The following is a 23032-nucleotide window of genomic DNA, read 5'->3' as shown; positions in this document are numbered from 1 at the left end:
TCGCTTAGCAACAGAAATTTTTGGCTCAATTGAGTACATAAGTTGAGGACTACCTGTATGTGTGCCTATGTATGTGTATATACTACACACACATGTGCCTTTTTCATGTCCCATTCATTATTTGGATCTCAGCAGCAGAAAATTAAAACACAAGCCAAATGCACTCACTGCATGATTCTTGGCATCTAAATGGCACGAAGCAGCCATTTACTCCCCTGTATTTTGCACATTGAACTCCTTACCAGTAGTTTGTAGTTCGTATAACATGTTTATTAATCATTGTGCCTGATTTTTTTGATGGTTGATTTATACTTTCAGCTGCCCCTCCTTCCTGCTTCCATGCAAGGAAATCCAGAATTAGTCACACAGGATCACAGACATCTTTCTACCTTTCACACAAAAACCCTATTTTAATATCACAACGAGGAATTTTTTTGCAAACTCTCTGTTACAGAAAAGTGCCTGGTCAAATACTTCAGTATTCAGAAGAGTGCCTTCTTCTAATAATTCTTAGCAGTCAGTAGATACATCAGCGCAAGGAAACACAAATATCTTAAGGTAGGTGTTATGTATCCAGTGCAGGCATCTGCACAGCAACAGCCACTAGGGGGCGTTGGCCTGGACGGTTTCGGCGGGAAACCTAGTTTCGGCGGGAAACCTAGGGCCAACCCCATTGGCTGGACGCCTACCTGGCTAGGTATTTAAGGAGGCCAGGTAACCCTCGTTCCTCAGTACGTTCCCCCCCCAATAAAGAGCTGAACACATACCCTGGCTGGCGTCTCTTCCTTGCGTCGGACCCACTACATAACAGTAGGGATGTCCTACGTTGACAACTTTAAGACTTGTGGACTTCAACTCCCAGAATTCCCCAGTTAGCCATGCTGGGAGTTGAAGTCTATATGTCTTAAAGTTGCCAAGATTGAACACCCCTGCCTGAAGGCATAACCTACAATTTCAGATATCCTCTTAATAGTAGGCTGAAGTGAAGTCTAGGCTACATCTCCCATACCCCTTGCTTGAGCTAACAGCTTGATAGGACAATACCTCAAAGCTCAGTTGTGGGTAGTCAAACATGTTCCCCAGCCAAGACAGGATTGCGTTAAAGAAGGCCAATAAAGCAAGGAAGGCAATCAGATTCACAGCAATGTTGGCTATCAGGGGGATGGCAGCAGTGGCACCTTGGCTGGCAGCTTCCAACAGGTTCCTAGCTTCTCTTCAGCAGCAAAAGAAAAGGTGCACATTAATGTGACATTTGTATGGCTCAAAAAGCAAATTTAGACAACCAAACAGTCAAAACAATCTTTCCCCTACAATAATAGTATCCATCATTTTTAAAATATCAGGTGGGCCAGCAACCAGAATAATATCCAAAGTAATATTTAATATTGTTAATAATTTTGACACTGAGATAAACTTTTGTGAATGTAAAAAGCACTTATGAGGGCTTAAAACAGGAATGCAGATCTTTAGCATCTGTTGATCCTACAGTGAGGGGAACAGGATAAATAACCTCAACCAGCTGATAATTAATTTAATGTTAATTAATAATTGATTATCATTAATTATTAGATGCTGATGAATTATTTGATCATATTCATTGCCTGTGAATTAGGAGGCGAATCATATTTGTGCTAAGTGTGTTTATGGCTACCAGAGAGCTGAAATGGCCAGTTCTATTTTCCCTTATTTAAGTTCTTAGATTATGAGAGTTATGAGCTTTAATTCTTTCTGATTGGTGCGTTGTGTTTTCAAATGGCTTTGTGAAAACTAGCAATTCAGTAGCTGCTCCTTTTTCTTCTTACAGGTGGGCACTAATGGGAATAAATTTGTTGATATTTGAGCCTCTGTCTGAGGTAGCAAGATCTCAATGGCATGGGAATAATGGCAATATTATCTAAGTAAGTTCTTTTCATTACAGATGACTTTGCTCATATCAATCAAAAGCGAATTTGTGTTCCCCAGTTATGTTTCTTCTAGTTTCATTTAATTGAATTGTCCATAGATGGTCTCTATGGTTTTTCAAAGTGTTACTAAGTCCAGCAGCCATGAAAATATAACATGAACATATAAATTGCTTACCCTTTTTCCATTTTTGTATCCTGTTGGGCATTTATCTGGGGATTTTCAGTCTCAGGCCAGAAGAGTTTAGCAATAGCTAAAGCTGCCGGTGCTGACATCACAGAAGCAGTTAATAAATGGGAAGCTGAAACCTGCCAAATGAAAGCAAATTATTTTTTTACATTAAAAGGTAAAGGTAAAGGTTCCCCCGCACATGCGTGCTAGTCGTTTCCAACTCTAGGGGCTGGTGCTCATCTCTGTTTCAAAGCCAAAGAGCCAGCGCTTGTCCAAGAACGTCTCCGTGGTCATGTGGCCGGCATGACTAGACGCCAAAGGCACACGGAACGCTGTTACCTTCCCACCGTAGTGGTCCCTATTTTTCTACTTGCATTTTTTACGTGCTTTCGAACTGCTAGGTTGGCAGAAGCTGGGACGAGTAACAGGCGCTCACTCTGTTACGCAGCACTCGGGATTCGACCCGCCAAACTGCTGACCTTCTGATCGACAAGCTCAGCGTCCTAACACACTGAGCCACCGTGTCCCCACTTTTTTACATTAGGACAGTGTTATTCAACCTCAGTGACTTCAAGTCAGTGTAGACTTTACTTCCCAGAATTTCCCAGTCAGCATGCTTTAGAGATGAGTTGAAAAAAAATGTTGTTTTACAAGCTGTAATAAAATATATTGGAATATTGGAATAATATGAATGCATCTCTTTTTCTCACTTATCTCTCTATAGCTTCATGTAAAACTGGAGGCCAACAGCATTTTAAAGAACAGGCAGGGTTTTGTACGAGAAAGGGGAATTTTAGCTGGAGAAAGAAGTCTAGAAAGCTCTGGAAATCATAGACATTAAAAGCAAATTCAGTGACCACAGTGTCAACTCTCAGTAGAGAAAAGACATCACCCTGATACAAGAGAGTGGTATCATTAGGTTTAGGGTAGCTTCAAGAAATGAGGAAATACAAAAAGAAAAGAAAGAAAGAAAAAGAAAGAAAGAAAGAAAGAGAAAGAAAAATCCCTAATGAGGCAAAACAGCTAATGAAAACGAATCATGTTTAACACCACAAACTCCTGACTACAAACAAGATAAAATAATCATTATCAATTACTGTGCTTCCATTCTTACCCCAAAGGAAATATATGCTCCTAAAACACTTCCAGCAATGGTGGCAAATCCCGCTGTCATGATAGCATGGAGTTCAGACTTGGTAACATAGGGCAGATACGGCTTTACCATGAGAGGAGACTCCGACTGCAAGGAAAAGAAATCAAGTAAGCGGGTTTTAGTTATGTCTTCCTCTTATATTTTAGAAAGGGACGCGGTGGCTCAGTGGGTTAGGACGCTGAGCTTGTCGATCAGAAGGTCGGCAGTTTGGCGGGTCGAATCCTGAGTGCCGCGTAACAGAGTGAGCGCCTGTTACTCGTCCTAGCTTCTGCCCACCTAGCAGTTCGAAAGCACGTCAAAATGCAAGTAGAAAAATAGGGACCACTCCGGTGGGAAGGTAACAGCGTTCCGTGCGCCTTTGGCGTCTAGTCATGCCGGCCACATGACCACGGAGACGTCCTCGGACAAGCGCTGGCTCTTCGGCTATGAAACGGAGATGAGCACCGGCCCCTAGAGTCGGAAACGACTAGCACGCATGTGCGGGGGAACCTTTACCTTTTACCTATATTTTAGAATGGTCCGTCAAGCCCCCATGCCACAGGTTATTGTCAGGTGCAAATGATCAGGGCCAGATGTGAAGTTGCAGTACAGAAGATTTATTATTCAAACCTATTGACAAGAATGCAGTCAACTAACAATCAGCATTAAACTGGCACTAGATAAAGGTCAACAAATTCAAGGGGGGGGCTGGATTTGGGTCACTTGTGGCAACGTACGGACTCTTAACTGATGATGTGATGAACTCCAGCCCCCAGCTCTGCCTGCTTTTCTCCTACAGATATGATCCAGGACACCGGTCCCCAACCGTTCCAGCCCCGTGGACTGTCAGTGTGTGTGTGTGTGTGGGGGGAGGGGATGGTTTCATGCACAGGCACTCTGCTTGTGCAAATGGAGCTTTCTGTTCTTGCCTGCTGCTTGCATGGCTTTGTTGCCCAGTTGATTGGGGGTTTGGAATCCCTGAATTCATGAAGCAAATTTTACATGGACGACAGCAAGGAGTTTTAATGCAAAGAATTAGGGATAAAGATCAGAATCTTGGAAACTTAATAGAATCCTCCAGCCCTCATTTATTAGTGTAAAAGAATACACTAATTAGTGTAAAGGAATACACTTGTAAAGGAAGAATCTTTTTGAACATTTTGAATATCTTCTTCCTTGGCTTTTTGCAGTTTGAACTGGAGTCATTCTTCTGGTTAAAAAATGGTCAAAAGATAGAATTGTATAGGCTTCTGTTTTAGGAGGAAATCTTGGCAGAAAATATGTGCCTATTTTGGACACTGTTGCATGAATTTATGGTGTCCCTTCTCATATAATCTAATGCAAATCCAGATCTGAACGTTAGACTAATGCAAAAGCATGAACCTGCAATGTTCTTGCATATCAGGCAGCATCTCTGCTCTAAGAGGGAATCAATAACCAATTTTTCTTGCTTCCGAGCTTTCTGGAATCATGAGAAACAAACAAGAAAAGAAAAAAAAGAATGAGATGATTGTTAAAACTTACTCCCCCATGTAAGAATGTTTACTCTGCCAAGGCAATAAAATTGTTGACCTATTATTAGAAATGCTGAACCTTCCTTCGTGTCTGGAATTAAAATATTTGTACTGCTTTGTCTCTTGGGAGTTGTGCAATGGCATTTTAAATGGATGATTTCCATGGCTGTTAATACCTACCCAGGTGTTTGTCCTCTGTCTATTAGCTTACTTCTCTGTCTCACAAACTTACCATTCCCACAAATATATTGCCAGCTGCAACTAAAGATTCTACTGGACTTGTCTGTAAGGTAATTTGCATGATCCATCCAACCTATGAAAGTTACAATGCACAAAATTAATCTTTTGGCCATTTTCAAGCTGCTTCATATACACAGAATACAACAAACAACTTTAACTGAGTTAAAGTACATGTGTAAACTCTGTAAGGAATTCTCCCATGTCAAAAATGTTCTTTAGGAGGCTCTTTGGAATACACCAAATATATGCCAATTTATTACAATACATGAATCCCTAGCTGAGTCAGGTCTGCCAGGGTAGAATCAATGCCAGGGACATCCATCTTGATTAGACAAAATGTTATAAACTGGAACATATCAAGCTGCTTTGAGCTTTTATAATAAATCTACAAATAAATCAGTTTAATCTGCTACATTGGCACAGGCTACATAAAGTCTAAATTATAGAATTCGCATAAGACTAACAGAGCTTGGATAGTGTAAGTTGTAGAGTTTATGAATACTCTGGCAGAATTACAGGGACCTACATCTTCCAGTCTCTCCAGAAACCAGGAATTTCACCACAGCTGCATTGCAGGATCAGGCTAACATAATTCTACCGTTCTACTAATTCTACCAGCTTTTTTTCCCCTCTCCAACTTGTCCAAAAATGTAACTTACCAAACAAAAGGATGCAACTTTTAATAACCACAATCTTCCTATATTTGCTGAACAGTTTAGATAGCTGTTTGTCATTATATAGACTAAATGTTAAACTATTTTGACTGGAAGAATTTCAGAGAATAGAAAGCAATGAAATAGTAGATGAGGGAAGCTTTTAGTGTGGGAATGAAATCAAGGCATTTGGACGATCTAGTAGGCTTTTTAATTTGGATAATTATACCATACAGACCTAAGGCAGCACTTAAAACAGAATCAACTCAAAGTTGAACCAGTGGCTTCATATTATCAAGATAAGATTTGAGAGATGCGAAGGCCCTTCTTCTCCCCAGATTCTTTCTACAGCCCTCCAGCAATATTTCTTTCAGTGAGAAGAGAGACAGGGAATCATGTGGGAAGGACATACCGTATATACTTGAGTATAAGCCGAATTTTTCAGCCCACTTTTTGGGCTGAAAAACTCCACTTCGGCTTATACTCCAGTCAACAAAAAAAAAGAACTGTCCCTTCGTTCGGAACAGGCTGCTGAGAGAAGCTGCCTCGCCTGCTGCGCCCCCAACAACCGCCGCTGCCGCTTTCCCCCCCCATCGCTCACCCGCTGCCCCCAAAAATGCCGCTGCCGCTTTTCCCCCCATCGCTCAACCGCTGCCCCCGAAAATGCTACTGCCGCTTTCCCCCCCCATCGCTCACCCGCTGCCCCCCAAAATGCTGCTGCCGCTTTCCCCCCCCATCGCTCACCCGCTGCCCCCGAAAATGCCGCTGCCGCTTTTCCCCCCCCATCGCTCACCCGCTGCTCCCGAAAATGCCGCTGCCGCTTTTCCCCCCCATCGCTCACCCGTGCTTTCCCCCCCCATCGCTCACCCGTGCTTTCCCCCCCATCGCTCACCCGTGCTTTCTCTCCCCATCGCTCACCCGTGCTTTCTCTCCCCATCGCTCACCCGTGCTTTCTCTCCCCATCGCTCACCCGTGCTTTCTCTCCCCATCGCTCACCCGTGCTTTCCCCCCCCATCGCTCACCCGTGCTTTCCCCCCCCATCGCTCACCCGTGCTTTCTCTCCCCATCGCTCACCCGTGCTTTCCCCCCCCATCGCTCACCCGTGCTTTCCCCCCCCATCGCTCACCCGTGCTTTCCCCCCCCATCGCTCACCCGTGCTTTCTCTCCCCATCGCTCACCCGTGCTTTCTCTCCCCATCGCTCACCCGTGCTTTCTCTCCCCATCGCTCACCCGTGCTTTCTCTCCCCATCGCTCACCCGTGCTTTCTCTCCCCATCGCTCACCCGTGCTTTCTCTCCCCATCGCTCACCCGTGCTTTCTCTCCCCATCGCTCACCCGTGCTTTCCCCCCCCATCGCTCACCCGTGCTTTCTCTCCCCATCGCTCACCCGTGCTTTCCCTCCCCATCGCTCACCCGTGCTTTCTCTCCCCATCGCTCACCCGTGCTTTCCCTCCCCATCGCTCACCCGTGCTTTCCATCCCCATCGCTCACCCGTGCTTTCCCCCCCATCGCTCACCCGTGCTTTCCCTCCCCATCGCTCACCCGTGCTTTCCCCCCATCGCTCACCCGTGCTTTCTCTCCCCATCGCTCACCCGTGCTTTCTCTCCCCATCGCTCACCCGTGCTTTCCCCCCCATCGCTCACCCGTGCTTTCTCTCCCCATCGCTCACCCGTGCTTCCCCCCCCCATCGCTCACCCGTGCTTTCTCTCCCCATCGCTCACCCGTGCTTTCCCCCCCCATCGCTCACCCGTGCTTTCCCCCCCCATCGCTCACCCGTGCTTTCCCTCCCCATCGCTCACCCGTGCTTTCTCTCCCCATCGCTCACCCGTGCTTTCTCTCCCCATCGCTCACCCGTGCTTTCCCCCCCATCGCTCACCCGTGCTTTCTCTCCCCATCGCTCACCCGTGCTTCCCCCCCATCGCTCACCCGTGCTTTCCCTCCCCATCGCTCACCCGTGCTTCCCCCCCATCGCTCACCCGTGCTTTCTCTCCCCATCGCTCACCCGTGCTTTCCCCCCCCATCGCTCACCCGTGCTTTCTCTCCCCATCGCTCACCCGTGCTTCCCCCCCCATCGCTCACCCGTGCTTTCCCCCCCATCGCTCACCCGTGCTTTCTCTCCCCATCGCTCACCCGTGCTTCCCCCCCCATCGCTCACCCGTGCTTCCCCCCCCATCGCTCACCCGTTCTTTCTCTCCCCATCGCTCACCCGTGCTTTCCCCCCCATCGCTCACCCGTGCTTTCTCTCCCCATCGCTCACCCGTGCTTTCCCCCCCATCGCTCACCCGTGCTTTCTCTCCCCATCGCTCACCCGTGCTTTCCCCCCCCATCGCTCACCCGTGCTTTCTCTCCCCATCGCTCACCCGTGCTTTCCCCCCCCATCGCTCACCCGTGCTTTCCCTCCCCATCGCTCACCCGTGCTTTCTCTCCCCATCGCTCACCCGTGCTTTCTCTCCCCATCGCTCACCCGTGCTTTCTCTCCCCATCGCTCACCCGTGCTTTCCCCCCCCATCGCTCACCCGTGCTTTCCCCCCCCATCGCTCACCCGTGCTTTCCCCCCCATCGCTCACCCGTGCTTTCCCCCCCATCGCTCACCCGTGCTTTCTCTCCCCATGGCTCACCCGTGCTTTCTCTCCCCATGGCTCACCCGTGCTTTCTCTCCCCATCGCTCACCCGTGCTTTCCCCCCCCATCGCTCACCCGTGCTTTCTCTCTCCATCGCTCACCCGTGCTTTCTCTCCCCATCGTTCACCCGTGCTTTCTCTCCCCATCGCTCACCCGTGCTTTCTCTCCCCATCGCTCACCCGTGCTTTCCCCCCCCATCGCTCACCTGTGCTTTCTCTCCCCATCGCTCACCCGTGCTTTCTCTCCCCATCGCTCACCCGTGCTTTCCCCCCCCCATCGCTCACCCGTGCTTTCCCCCCCCATCGCTCACCCGTGCTTTCCCCCCCCATCGCTCACCCGTGCTTTCCCCCCCCATCGCTCACCCGTGCTTTCTCTCCCCATCGCTCACCCGTGCTTTCTCTCCCCATCGCTCACCCGTGCTTTCTCTCCCCATCGCTCACCCGTGCCGCCCCGAAAATGCCGCTGCCGCTCGCCCGCTTGCACGCTTCCTCGCCCGGGGACCAGCACCAGCCAGCCAGCCCGCCGGCGAGAAGCCCGGCCCGGAGGTGAGGTGAGGGAGCGGAGTCGCTCACCCGTGCTTTCCCCCCCATCGCTCACCCGTGCTTTCTCTCCCCATCGGTCACCCGTGCTTTCTCTCCCCATTGCTCACCCGTGCTTTCTCTCCCCATCGCTCACCCGTGCTTTCTCTCCCCATCAAGGATCCTTGGAAGTAATGGTTGGAAAAGTTTGCAAGTCTTTGGGAAAGTTCAAGAAGTGAAAGGAATACCCTCCTCTTGAAAGACCAGATAAGGCAGACAGGGAGATGAAGAGTTCAACCGAGTTTCCTCTTTTGTTCAGGCATCTGCACCCGCTGCTTTTAAACTCGCCGGGCGCTGCAACGGCACCCGTTTTCCCCGGCGAGTTTTCCCTACCTGGCCCCTGCAGAATCGCGGCGGCGCCCCCGGAGAAGCCTACCCCGAGGCTGCAGCCGATTTTTCTTTCTCCAAGACTCTGCCGCCCAGAGCGTTGTTTCTCCCCCTCGTGCGTGCGTGGGATGAGGCGAGAAACCAACAGCCTGCGTCCGTCTCTCTTTATGTATATTTCTGTATATATCTTATCTCGGGATCTAGACCTTTCGAAGGAGAAGGGGCGGCTGGAGTTCGTGAGTTGCTGTGGGACCCAAGGGTTGGGGGAAGAGAGATGGGAGGGAAAAGGGGAGAAACCTGCCGCTGGCTAGTTCTTTGTCTGATCGGGGGAGCCTGAACAAAAGAGGAAACTCGGTTGAACTCTTCATCTCCCTGTCTGCCTTATCTGGCTTTTTGAAACGCACCACCGGCTGCTCCGTCCAGAAGCCCAGATTCGGGAGGGCTGCTTGGCTTCCACTTGAGCCCATCTATGTCCGCGGGCCCCCCCCCCACTACCCCTAGACCTCCGCCGCCGGCGGAGGCTGGATCCGCGCTCCGCAGCGGCAGGGCGCGGATCCAGCCGGCGGCAGAGGCTTGTGGAGCACGGATCCAGCCTCCGCCGGCATGCAGGCAAATCCTGCTAAAGGGCTTTCCCCCCCCACTGGATCCGCGCTCCTTTCTGCAGCGGAAAGAAGCAGGCAGGCAAGGCACGGAGATCCGGAGACCTGCCGACGTTTGGGGAGGTTTGGGGAGGTGCCCAAACCTCCCCAATCATCAGCAGGTCTCCGGATCTCTGTGCCTTGCCTGCCTGCTTCTTTCTGCAGCGGAAAGAAGCAGGCAGGCAAGGCACGGAGATCCGGAGACCTGCCGACGTTTGGGGAGGTTTGGGGAGGTGCCCAAACCTCCCCAATCATCAGCAGGTCTCTGGATCTCCGTGCCTTGCCTGCCTGCTTCTTTCTGCAGCGGAAATTAGCAGGCAGGCAAGGCACGGAGATCCGGAGACCTGCCGACGTTTGGGGAGGTTTGGGGAGGTGCCCAAACCTCTCCAATCATCAGCAGGTCTCCGGATCTCCGTGCCTTGCCTGCCTGCTTCTTTCTGCAGCGGAAAGAAGCAGGCAGGCAAGGCACGGAGATCCGGAGACCTGCCGACGTTTGGGGAGGTTTGGGGAGGTGCCCAAACCTCCCCAATCATCAGCAGGTCTCCGGATCTCCGTGCCTTGCCTGCCTGCTTCTTTCTGCAGCGGAAATTAGCAGGCAGGCAAGGCACGGAGATCCGGAGACCTGCCGACGTTTGGGGAGGTTTGGGGAGGTGCCCAAACCTCCCCAATCATCAGCAGGTCTCCGGATCTCCGTGCCTTGCCTGCCTGCTTCTTTCTGCAGCGGAAATTAGCAGGCAGGCAAGGCACGGAGATCCGGAGACCTGCCGACGTTTGGGGAGGTTTGGGGAGGTGCCCAAACCTCTCCAATCATCAGCAGGTCTCCGGATCTCCGTGCCTTGCCTGCCTGCTTCTTTCTGCAGCGGAAAGAAGCAGGCAGGCAAGGCACGGAGATCCGGAGACCTGCCGACGTTTGGGGAGGTTTGGGGAGGTGCCCAAACCTCCCCAATCATCAGCAGGTCTCCGGATCTCCGTGCCTTGCCTGCCTGCTTCTTTCTGCAGCGGAAATTAGCAGGCAGGCAAGGCACGGAGATCCGGAGACCTGCCGACGTTTGGGGAGGTTTGGGGAGGTGCCCAAACCTCTCCAATCATCAGCAGGTCTCCGGATCTCCGTGCCTTGCCTGCCTGCTTCTTTCTGCAGCGGAAAGAAGCAGGCAGGCAAGGCACGGAGATCCGGAGACCTGCCGACGTTTGGGGAGGTTTGGGGAGGTGCCCAAACCTCCCCAATCATCAGCAGGTCTCCGGATCTCCGTGCCTTGCCTGCCTGCTTCTTTCTGCAGCGGAAATTAGCAGGCAGGCAAGGCACGGAGATCCGGAGACCTGCTGACGTTTGGGGAGGTTTGGGGAGGTGCGTGCGCACCTCCCCAAATCTCCCCAAACTTCGGCAGGTCTCCGGACGGCGGCGGCTTGGGAGAGGTGCGCGCGATCCTGGAAGCACCGAAGCCTCGGCCGCGCGCAAGTCCTCAGTAAGCTCCGGGCGGTCACTTGCTTCTGTCTCCTGAGGGAAGGGGGGGCGACTGGAGCGGGCGTGTTTCCTCGCCTGCTGGGCGCCGCGATTTGCCCGGGGAACGCGCGGGCCCCGAATGGCAGCGTGGAGCGAGGAAGCGGACAGCCAGGGCTTCCCCGAGAGCCGCGGCCACACAGGGTATTCCTGTGTATTCAGGCTTGCAAAATGGCGGATCGAGCCTCTGCTGGCGGCGGAGGCTTGCAGAACGGCGGATCGGCTTATACTCGAGTCACGAACTTTTTCCAGTTTTTGGGGGTGAAAATGGGGGTCTCGGCTTATACTCGAGTCGGCTTATACTCAAGTATATACGGGGTAATTGTTTCCAGTTCCCTTGCATGAGAATAATTCAACTTTTCTTTGGAGGAGGAGCCCTAGATCCAGCCCCTGGGCTGGAATTTTGTACTGCAGGGCTAAGGCTGTAACAAGATGAAATCCTAGCATTGGTCCTAGAAGCTGATAAAGAGGTGGTGATATCCTGAAAAGATTGGTATTTATTCATAAAGTATCTGCTCTTTTATCTTACACATCTCATTCTTGTTTTATTGCAATTTGAAGTTTTATTGTGTCAGATGAAAGGAAGAAATTATATTCTAGAAGTGACAGTTAGTGATAGATTTTGTTTATATATTCAGACCTTCCCTGAAACATTCTTCAGACCAATGTTTCTTAACTTTGAGATGTATGGACTGCAACTCCCAGTCAGCATGCTGGTCAGTACAGATAATCTCCAACTCACAACACTTCATTTAGTGAAATTACAACAGCACTGAAAAAAGTGACTTATGACCAGTTTTCACATTTACAACCGTTGCAGCATCCCTGTGGTAACATAATCATACTTCAGATGCGTGGAAACTGCTTCATATTTATGACGGTTGCAGTGTCCCAGGGTCACGTGATCTCCTTTTGTAGCCTTCTGACAAGCAAAGTCAATGGGGAAGTCAGATTCACTTAACAACCGGGCTACTACATTAACAACTGCAGTGATTCGCTTAACAACTGTGGCAAGAAAGATCGCAAAATGGGACAAAACTCTCTTAACACTTAGCAACATAAATTTTGGGCTCAATTGTGGTTGTAAGTTGAGGACTATCTGCATGGGAAAATGGAATTTTACTTATTATCAGATTTCACAGACAATCGATCTACTCTTCCCTAAACTAAATCCCACATTTAATGTCTAGTTAATGGAAGAAGCTGCATAGACTCATCACTGTGAAGTAATTCCCTCTCTTATACATGCATGCATGTGCACACATGCGCCGCACACACACACACATACATACTCACCTGTGAGTCTCAAGTTTTGAATCCTAAGCCTTCCCTCTGACCTTAATCAATGATCATTCTTTGCTCAACCAATTGAAAGATACCTACTCAGATTTTTCACACTGGTTCTGTTTGATCTGAGGACCTCTGCTCCCACTTGTGCCAGCTTTATCCCTTATACCCACTCAATATACTGGGAGTCATGAGCTCAAGACATGTAGAATGCTTCAGGTTAAATAAAGTTATTTTACGATAGTTTACAAGGTGCATTAGATTTAGGGGGAAAGCGCTACATACTTTTTTAAAAAAAGAAAAAGAAAATTAAGAAAAACGATCTGTTCCATGTACCACATATGCTTTTATAATTATAATTTTATAACCATAGACAAATTGTAATTTTATAGCTGGAGATCAATTCCTTGTGTGTCCAATCACATGTGGCCAATAAAGAATTCTATTCTATTCTATTCTATTCTATTCTATTCTATTCTATTCTATTCTATTCTATTCTATTCTATTCTATTCTATTCTATTCTATTCTATTCTATTCTATTCTATTCTATTCTATTCTATTTTTATTGTGATGCTTCTCAAAGTACCCAGAGCACTGTTACCTTTTTAATAAGCCACTGCATGAATCCGACATGGTATAGCACAGACATCACTGTACTGAAGAAAATAATAATAGGCAGCACCTAGTCGAAGACAAAACATCTATTGTTAAAAACTGTTTCCAAGTTATCTAAATGCTTTCCTATGTTATAAAGTTGAAACAAATCAATTCTAAAAATACTGTACCATCAGTCTTGTAATCAAAGACTTAACAATTTGTCAGTGTTCATAGGCCGAAATAAATTAAAATAATACATTCCAGAAGCATGCTTGTCTTGCCAAGATGCCTGGAGAAGGAACTCCTGAGTCCCCCACACACAAAACAGCAGCTATGCTTTATTTCTTTAAAAACAACAACATGATTTTATTGAAACTTTTAAAGAAGAAGATAAAAACCAATCAGAATTAATATGACATAAGGAGGAAAAGAAGAAGAAATAAAAGAGAAAGCAAAAAGTACAAGAAAAGAATTTTTTTTTGAAAAATAGAAAAGAAAGAAAAAAGGACTTTCAATATTCTTCACAGCAATTATAAATATTACAATTGTATTTTGAACTCTCCCTCTCAAGACACATCATAATATTCTTCTTTCTAGAAATATCAAAGCCATAAATCACAAGTTTATTTTTTTTATTTTTATGCAAAAGGAAATGAAAGGTGGATTAAAAAAAAGACATGAAAGGAGTTACAAGTTTGAAGAATCTGTAGGGCAACTGGGAGCAGATTTAAGAGAAATCACTGCAAAGTGGAAGTTTGGGAAAGTAAAACAGAAGTTTTAAATAGAGAACTGGAGAAAGATTTGGACAATCTGGCATTACTGGAACTGAGAGAAAAAGAAGTATGCTGAAGATTTAGAGTAATTTGGAAGAAAGATTACTACAAAAAATTGATTTAAAACCAGAAATCTTTCTATTAGGGATTATTAACGATAATCTCAGTAAAGCATCTGTCTACTTTTTAGTACATATCTTAACCGCAGCAAGACTGGCATATGCTCAAAAATGGAAAATAAAGGAAACACCCACTGAAGAAGAAATAATAGATAAAATTTTATCCTGCGCTGAAATGGACAGGTTAAACCTAGAGATCAAAAATAAGAACGAAATGGAGTATTATGAAATTTGGCAAAATTTGTACAACTGGTTAGAGTTAAGGAGGATCGCTGAGATGACCATTGTTCGATTGGTTGATAATGTAAGGATTTCTCATTAGCACCTATATAATGGACACAACTGAAAGATATGTAAATATAATGCTGAGGACTGAATGACAGTTTACTAAAAAAATCGACATATGTTATATGTACAGTTTGTTATACTCTGTCCTGTTATAGACTGTATTTTAAGTTTTTGTTATTTCTTTCTGTAACATAAGTTAATACTAATAGTAGTGTTGTAGCTAGGGAAGTTGAATCATTTCCACTTTTTGTTTTTAAATGTATATTTAATAAAATTTTCTAAAAAAAAGATTTAGAGTAATTTCAGAACAAGAAGAAGATATTAGAAAAAAAGATTGCTAAATTGGTGTCTAATAATTTTCTGTATTAAGCAGAAGATGATACCAAGACAGAGATTCATGAGTTCTATGGGATTAATACACTCTGTAATTAAGATATGTTCCAAGAGACATCCTTATGCACTTTGTCAGGAAGAAGACAGAGGTAAAATTTTACAGCAGCATTTTAACACTGGATTGAAAATTGGTAATACAGATGTAATTGTACTTAAAGTAAATCCCAATCAGAATACTATACAAGACAAAAAGTATTTTTTTCTGACAGAAAAACAGAAGAAAATTCCATTTAGATGGAGTAAGTAGGAAAGAGTGATTTCTTCTTTTAAGCAACAGAGAGTTCATATTGAACTCTGTGCAGAAAACAAGAGGTTTTTGGATTTATTCTGGAAAAAATACAATATATTTCATTTGAGGATATACAAATGGAAATGACAATGTCAGATGATGCCATAACAGTAATAAGACATTGAAGAGAGTTCCATGTTGGGCAGGGAAGACTTTTTCTAAAAACTTGGCCTCACTATTGATTGTAAATGCTTAACATGAAATGTAAATGGGGCAAATGCTCCTCAAAAGAAAAAAAAATGAAACAGCTAAAAAGATGTGATTTTGTTTATAAGAAACATATATTAGGAAAAAAAGATGTAAAATATTTGTGTCACAAAATAGAAGAACTTATTTCAGGAGGATTGAAAAAATGGAGCTGTTTGTTACCTGAATACTCAACTATATCTAAAGCATATTGACTGATGATTATAGCAGATATTTTGCGGTGGAAGTAGACTTTGATATTAGCAATGCAGGTGCTCAGTGAAAATAAAGCAGCATTTTATAAAGGAGTTATGGATGAATTATTGGATTTTAAGTATGAAAATGGTGTCTCTTGGAGAATTGAAATGGTGTGGTAACCAGGTGTATTGTGGTTTACATGTAAGCAACATGTAACCAAATAGTTAACCAGATAGTTAACCAAATAGTTAACCAGATAGTTAACCATGTTTCAGATGGATAGTTTTAGGTTGTCATCACTGAGGAACAAGTCACCTAACAACATTGAAGATAATAAATTATCGTAATCAAAAAAGTTCCTTTCCTTTAAATGTACAAAAATGGCTAATAGAGTAACCTTAGCCAAGGCATGCCATGATAGCAGTGTTCTAATATCTCAGGGGTTGCCACAAAGAAGAGGGAGTCAAGCTATTCTCCAAAGCGCCTGAACGCAGGACAAGAAGCAAAGGAGGGAAACTAATGAAGGAGAGAAGCAACCTAGAACTAAGGGGAAACTTCCTGACAGTTAGAACAATTAAACAGTGGAACAACCTGCCTCCAGAAGCGATGAATGCTCCAACACTGGAAGTTTTAAAGAAGAGATTGGACAGTCATTTGTCTGAAATGGTATAGTGTTTTCTGCCTGAGCAGGGGTTTGGACTAGATGACCTCCAAGGTCCCTTCCAACTTTATTATTATTATTATTATTATTATTATTATTATTATTATTATTATTATTATTATTATTATTATTATTATTATTGTTGTTGTTGTTGTTGTTGTTGTTGTTGTTGTTGTTGTTGCTCTTATACTTTCCTCAACACCTAATGGAGCACAATAGGACACAATAAGCAACTCACTACATTCCTTTCAGCTGAATAACACCAATGTTATGCAAACTCCTGAAATAGGAAACAGGCTTTATTAGGGGGAGCTCCTTGCATGATTTTGAAGATCACTTCAAACATAGTCCTCCCAATTGTGAAAAGATGCAGTAAGCCCTATTCTACATGGGCTTTGGTCATGCACTATATATAATTTGAATGATACTTCATTCAAGTATATTAAAGTTTGTGGCAAGACTGAAATGCATAAGGCCTAATTTCAACCTCTTTCCATTTGCTAGAGGAACTTTACAAGACATCAGCATATTAACTTTCCCAGTAGTTTAATGGAGATTATGGTACATTGAATTTTGATAGTACAGTCCTGAAGACACCAGGGGGCTGGCAGGAAAAATGGATCAGGGAGTCCGGATGCCCTTTAGTCCACCTGGTTCCCCAACCCCTGCTTTAAAATGGATTTAGTCAACTGAGAGCAAAAGAATTTGTTGATTAATATTATTTATTGTTGTAAGCAAAAGCTGTTCTATTCTATTTAAAATTGGTCTTTTCCAGGTTCATTACTTTGGTCAGCATATCATAGGACTTCAGACAATGTCAAATAATACTTCTCTCATCAAAGAACTGGCTGAAACTGACTGGTACTTTAAACAGGAATATTTCTTTTAGGGAAATATTGTACATACAAAATGTTCTGTGCTTTACTGATTCATTTATTAAACTTACCCACTATAACTTGGTCAGTGTAAGCCAGGCTCAACAAAACAATGCCTATTTACCTTGAAGGCGAAGAAGTGATCGGTATATTTTTCACCAAACACGAATTTAGCACCAGCATCGGTATATCCCAAGAAAATCTTAAAGGGGAGAGAAAGAGGAAGAATAAGTTGTTTTAAGGGGAAAAAACCCCCACCACCTCAATTATTCTAATCCAATTTTTTAAAGACTCGTATTTCTCAAGTATTCAATCATTATAGGTTTAAATGTTCAAGTAGTGACTTGTATGACTCACTAGGTGAGGTCAATTGAAAATAAGAACTAGTGAATCATGAACTCTTGGATCAAGGGGAAGTCAAGGTAGTCTTGAAAGACTTAAACCAAGGTAAAGGAAGTATAAGTTCCTCTTTGATTTAAGACATTGACAAAAGCTGGATGTGAGGCACCCCACCACACAGGTAACTTTCTGTTCTTAAGTGGAAATTAAGATTGCTGTCTCATTTTCATTTTCATACAGACCACTCACTGCATAAATACAAATCCCAGGACTGAAAGACAAACTTTTCAGAGTTTCAAGTTAAGCAGAACAATGAGCACTGTGGGAGTGGCAATATCTTCTTCCTGGTTCTTCGTTTGTCATCACACAGGATTAGTATCTCTGCACCCCACACTTCTAATGCTACAAGGAATTCTAATTGCGTCCTCCTGCCAAACCCAAGATAAGAGGTAAAAAGAAATGTTGCTAGGTCTCAAGGAAATTCAGAGATTTGTGTTTGTGACTGATCTGTGGTCACAGTCCACGTATTCTGCAATTTCACAAAGGGATCTTCGAAACGCCGCCTCAAGGATGCCATGAACCGGTTGAAATTGTTGAGTTCTGGGGCGTTGGAGTCATGTAGGTTCACCACCCAGTCTGCAGCCGGTCCGTCCAGGGCGGATTGCACAATTTGGATGCGGGTTTTGTCACTGGGGATGTCCCGTCCGTATTCTTCCATATAGCTAAGGACGTGGGTTAAGAAAAACCCCAATTGTGATGGCTCCCCCTTGAATTTTGTTTCCAGGGGCGGGAGTCTTTGACTGGAGCGTTGTCTGCGCCGCGGACGGTCTCCTCATCCTGCTCCCTGTCTGTGGTTCTGAGGGGGTGGGTACTGCTGAGGCAGCAACTCCCGTTCCGTTGGATGGCCCCAGGGTTTCAGGTGCTGGATCCCCTCCGTTACCTCTCCAGTTGCGGCCACAGGCGCTGCGTCCATTGCATTTTTCAGCTCTCTCCTCCCTTAGTGAACTCAGGGTTGCTTTTTCATCAGATCAATGGCTTTTTCCAGGATCTTCTCCTCCTCACTGGCGTGCAGGAAGCTCTCCATCTCTTGCCTCCATTCCGGCTGGTGGTCGCTCCGTCTCAGGGTCACTTCACCCGATGCCTTTTCCCACTCATTTTTCCTTCCAACACCTATCGACCACCGGGGGTTTCGGTTGTGCTGCTCCACCACTTCTTCCCCGGGGAAATATGCTGCTTCAGTTTCCCATTGTCTCTGGGATTCCATTCGGGGGGAAGACTCCCTCTCCGTGGGGCTTCCCTCCTCTCTTGCTTCGTCACCAGACATAATATTTGTTGCAAAGTCCCCCGGTAAGGTTTCTCCCTTCCAGGCTGACTTTCAGTGCAAGTCAGGACCCACCCCAATCCACGTCTTAGGAAAACAAAAACTCTTGGAGTCAGTTCTAGTCCAAAAGGAATCTTTTACTAGGACATGCTTGGTTGTGGGAATACAAGACAGGACTTAGTATTGTTTTACAAATTGAAATTTTATAAAGGGTACCCGGTTCAACCCCCCTTCCCTCAACCCCATTTGGTCAGCCCACATCCTTCTACTTCGTGTCATCCCTTTCATGGGGAAAAAAAGGAACTTCGAATCTTTATGGTTATTGCCTTCTTCCTCTCCAGAATTAAAAGAAGACACAAGCCAGATGCCTTCTTCTCTAACCCTCCCTTTTGTTCCCCCCAGTTCAAAAGGTTCCCTTGGCCTTTGAAATAACCTAAGGCAGGCTGAATCCACATATGCTCCTCCTTCCTTGGGAGATGGCAGAATCCATGGGGGGGATAATGTTTTAAACATACATTTATGAATGTGATATAAATGGATTCTGACATCAATACATTATTCTAGAATAATTATTTCTGGGACTTAAAACTAAGGGGGGGTACATATAATGCTGCAGCGTTCTTCTATAATAAAAATGTGAACCCTCAAACTAATTCTGAATTTCAAAAACCAAAACTAACAAGGAAACATGCCTGTTTAATAATGACCTCGGTGAAATAAAACTTGGAGACCTTATAGTTCTAACCTTTGGAGGTGTTAATGGCAAAAACATTTTATAAATTGTGCAGATAAATGCAAATCTGCAAGGGAAACATTTTGGGATTGTTTAGAAACAAAGGGCACTTCCATAAGGAGAGACTTGGAGAATGTATTTATTTATTTGTCAATCACATTTCTTAACCCCCTCTCTCCCTCAGAGAGGGGCCCTGGGTGGTTTTCCAATGGCAGTAGAAGAATATTTATTTTATTTTTTTTAATTTATTTTAATCCCATTTATATCCCACCCTTCTCCGAAGACTCAGGGCGGCTTACAATTTAAGCACAAATCAAGGTGCTTAGCAATAGCCTTCATTCTATGTATATGCCTGCTTATTAGGGCTTTTGGGCCCCCCCAAGCGGCATTATTACAAGGTCAGCTTATTGCCCCCAACAATCTGGGTCCTCATTTTATCTACCTCAGAAGGATGGAAGGCTGAGTCAACCTTGAGCCTGGTGGGATGCGAACCTGCAATAATTGCAGGCAGCTGGTGTTACTTAAGGAGGCATTAGCCCACTGCGCCACCAAGGCTCCTTAAAAGGAAAGGCTGTATTTAAAAATGCTTCACTGACAGTTACAGGTGCTACTTGTATTGACATGGAGAAGAGGAAGAAAATTATGTGGTTGTATCTTGCTACATTGCAACAGTATTGTAATATCATATGCTAAAATGATTAAGATTTTTCCCTTCTCTTAGGTACCCCATTTCTAACAGAATGGTTATGAAAGACGAAAAATTGGAAGGCAACGGATTGTGACAAACTGCATGAACCAGCCCATTTAAATAGTTAATGTATGTTATTTGCCTGCAGAAGTCCACTACCAAATTATGATTTCAAAAGATGCAGAACTTAGTCCCAAAGGGAGGCCACTAGACTTTCTTGTTTTTCTTTGCAGATGTTTCACTTCTCATCCAAGAAGCTTCTTCAGCTCTGACTGGATGAAGGGGAATGGAAGGATTTATATTAAGGAATATAAATCTTTCCATTTCCTACCATCCAATCAGAGCTGAAGAAGCTTCTTGGATGAGAAGCAAAAATTCTTCAAAGAAAAAACAAGAAAGTCCAGTTGTCTCCTGAAAAAGCACCTTTAGGACAACCATGACCTGGATGATTGAGAATCTCCATAGACAGGCAGAACTTAGGTTAAGTGTAAATTAATGTGGTTTTTGAAATCCTCTGTTTTGCCTCAGGTATACTTAAGACTTCTCTTTTTTTTGCACTTCTACAATCAACAATATTTCCTTGTTAATTGGCAAGGAAGAGAACATTTTTCTGCTCTTAGTGTTCATGCTCAGGTTCTCCACCCTTGCCATGAATAGGTTCCAGTGACTGCTTTTTTCTTCCATGACTGTGTGACATTTTCAGTTCAGAGCTTATGCAACTTAAAATTTTCTATAGCTTTTCCAGTTTTTCCTTTTATCCCAGTCCAATTTTTGACATGGATGAGATACGGCATACCTCACTGATGACCCAGCCATTGACAGAATCAGTGCTTCAGATCTGCAAAGCAATTTCGGCCATTTTATACTATTGGAAGGAATACTTTCTTTCTGGTTATTGGCAACTGTCTTGACTATTTTGTGCTGTAGGAAAGACCGATTTCTATAGAGGCCTCTGTCCAAGTAATGCTTGACTGGCGCTTTTCAAAGCGCTTGTCAGATCTTAGGGAGAGTTTTTAACACAGAAGGAGTGCTAGACTTAGGTTTGAAAACAGTTCTACTGCTATGTTGCTAATCCTTGTTAGAGATGTCTGCTGCTTCTTCTGACCAGGTGTTTTGCTTGGCCATATTGTTACTGTTTTTATTACTTTGGCGATGGGGGGTGAGGGGGACACTGCCATCTTCTCTATTCCATTCCAAAGTTGATGCCAAGAGCCACGGTGGTGCAGTGGGTAGAATACAGTACTGCAGGCTAATTCTGCTGACTGCCAGGGGTTCAATCCTCAACAGCTCAAGGTTGACTCAGCCTTCCATTCTTCTGAGGTCAGTAAAATGAGGACCCAATGAGGACCCAAATGAGTACTAATTATTTTCAGTTGATTCTGTAAACTGCTTAGAGAGGGCTGTAAAGCACTGTGAAGCAGTATATAAGTCTATTGGTTGCCATGAGGATTGCTGTTATGTGCAAGTCAGTCACAACTGCTGCTCTCAATGGCCATCTGGTTATCATCAACCATGAAGTCATAGAGCAGGCATGTCAAATTCCCGGCCCACGGGCTGGATGCGTCATGCCAAAACCGCGTCCACCCCATTGCTGGCAATGGGGAAAAAGTCGAGATACGTCGCGCGACATCACATGACATTGCGAGTTTGACATGCCTGTCATAGAGCTCATCTGTTCTCAGTTGCTCCCTCCTGCTTCATCACACGTTCCCTCTTCCATACCTGTGATCTATCAACCAGGCTTCCTTTGAATTGGAGTTTACCTTCCCCCTCCCTCCTAGAAGAATACCAAATCTGTGTTCAGAAAAAGCTGAACTATGAATTATGCCCTGAAGAGCTGCTGATGGGGGTCTTGACAAGCAGCTCAACACACAGTTCCATGCATGCACCTATATTTGTTCATCCGTTCCCTATCCCACAGTAGGGACAGTACTAGGTGATTGCTTTCCCACTGATTAGCAATGATTAGTGAGAGGGGATATCAAACTGGGAGATCCACCAATTGACTTCCTTAACGTGTCCCACCCTGAAATACTAAGGACAGCAGCATAATTTCTGGCTTTGTTTCTGTGGCAGATCAACAATGTGGGAAGTACAATTCATGCTGGAACATTTTTCTACTGGCTGGAGAACTAGAGGATACTGTAACACTGTAACCCAATAGCATTGGGTTGGACTTTTAGATATTAAACAGAACAATATTTGGATAATAACACTGTGGAGTTTTCAATCAATGTGTTTAGTTGTGAGAAACTATAGGAAGGACAACACAGGAAGGACATAAGAGCAATGGGAAGCAAATCTTCTCTTACAGTTGTCAACCCACATTATGAATATGTTTATGAAATCTGTGTGATTCTTACTTGCTTGATTTGCCAGCTATGCATCATGTTGTTTTAGCTTAATGCTATCTGTGAACCCAGCCAAATGTGGTTTCTTAAGTAAACCATCACTTACCTAGAAGGCAAGCTCAGGTTTAACTGCTAATTGAAAATGCTCTTTTACAAACTCAGTGGTTTTAAATTGATTAAAGAAGGGGACTGCACTTTTAGGATATTTCTTTATGAAGATAAAGTCTGCTCACCTGTATCCTTTTTAAGACTAAAAAAGATTGTTTTAGAAATTGCATTTCTTTATAAGTGATTTTTCTATATGCAGCATTAACCGTTTTATAATTTAAGATGCACAGTCAAATCAAATTGCCTATTGCAGGTTAATTATGGTATAAGCAAATCCCTTTAATTTAGTGAAACCTGGTCACAAGCGAGGACAAATCAGATTATTTCCTCTGATAATTTTTGAAGCAGACAATTGCCTTGACCTTTCTTGAGAACGAGTCCTTAGGAAATCAGAATTCAAAATTTAATTGTAAGTGAACATGGACAGGAATGAGGTATTAGCAAAATATTACAGCTGCTATTTTACTCAGTCAGATCATTTGTCTGTCTAGTCTAAAATTATTTAGCTTGACCTCTGGAAAAATTCATCAACATTTCAAGAAATGCTACTTA

General features: G+C 44.6%; 1 protein-coding gene across 1 annotated transcript in view; it reads right to left on the bottom strand.

The window, feature by feature from the left end:
* The window catches only part of SLC28A3 (solute carrier family 28 member 3), a 57712-nt gene that overhangs the window by 17157 nt on the left and 17523 nt on the right, over positions 1-23032 (bottom strand). Inside the window, exons 8-13 of the mRNA XM_081318233.1 lie at positions 17065-17142; positions 13163-13243; positions 4952-5032; positions 3188-3313; positions 2080-2210; positions 1045-1213 (exon numbers count right to left, since the gene is read on the bottom strand). Coding sequence (XP_081174359.1) covers positions 1045-1213; positions 2080-2210; positions 3188-3313; positions 4952-5032; positions 13163-13243; positions 17065-17142 — 666 coding nt within the window. The remainder of the gene's footprint in view (positions 1-1044; positions 1214-2079; positions 2211-3187; positions 3314-4951; positions 5033-13162; positions 13244-17064; positions 17143-23032) is intronic.

This window comes from Vipera berus (genome assembly GCF_964194415.1).
Source record: "Vipera berus genome assembly, chromosome: 2".
In the NCBI taxonomy this organism is placed as follows: domain Eukaryota; kingdom Metazoa; phylum Chordata; class Lepidosauria; order Squamata; family Viperidae; genus Vipera; species Vipera berus.
Note: the sequence above shows the minus strand (reverse complement) of the source record. Positions and strands in the feature narration are given on the sequence as shown.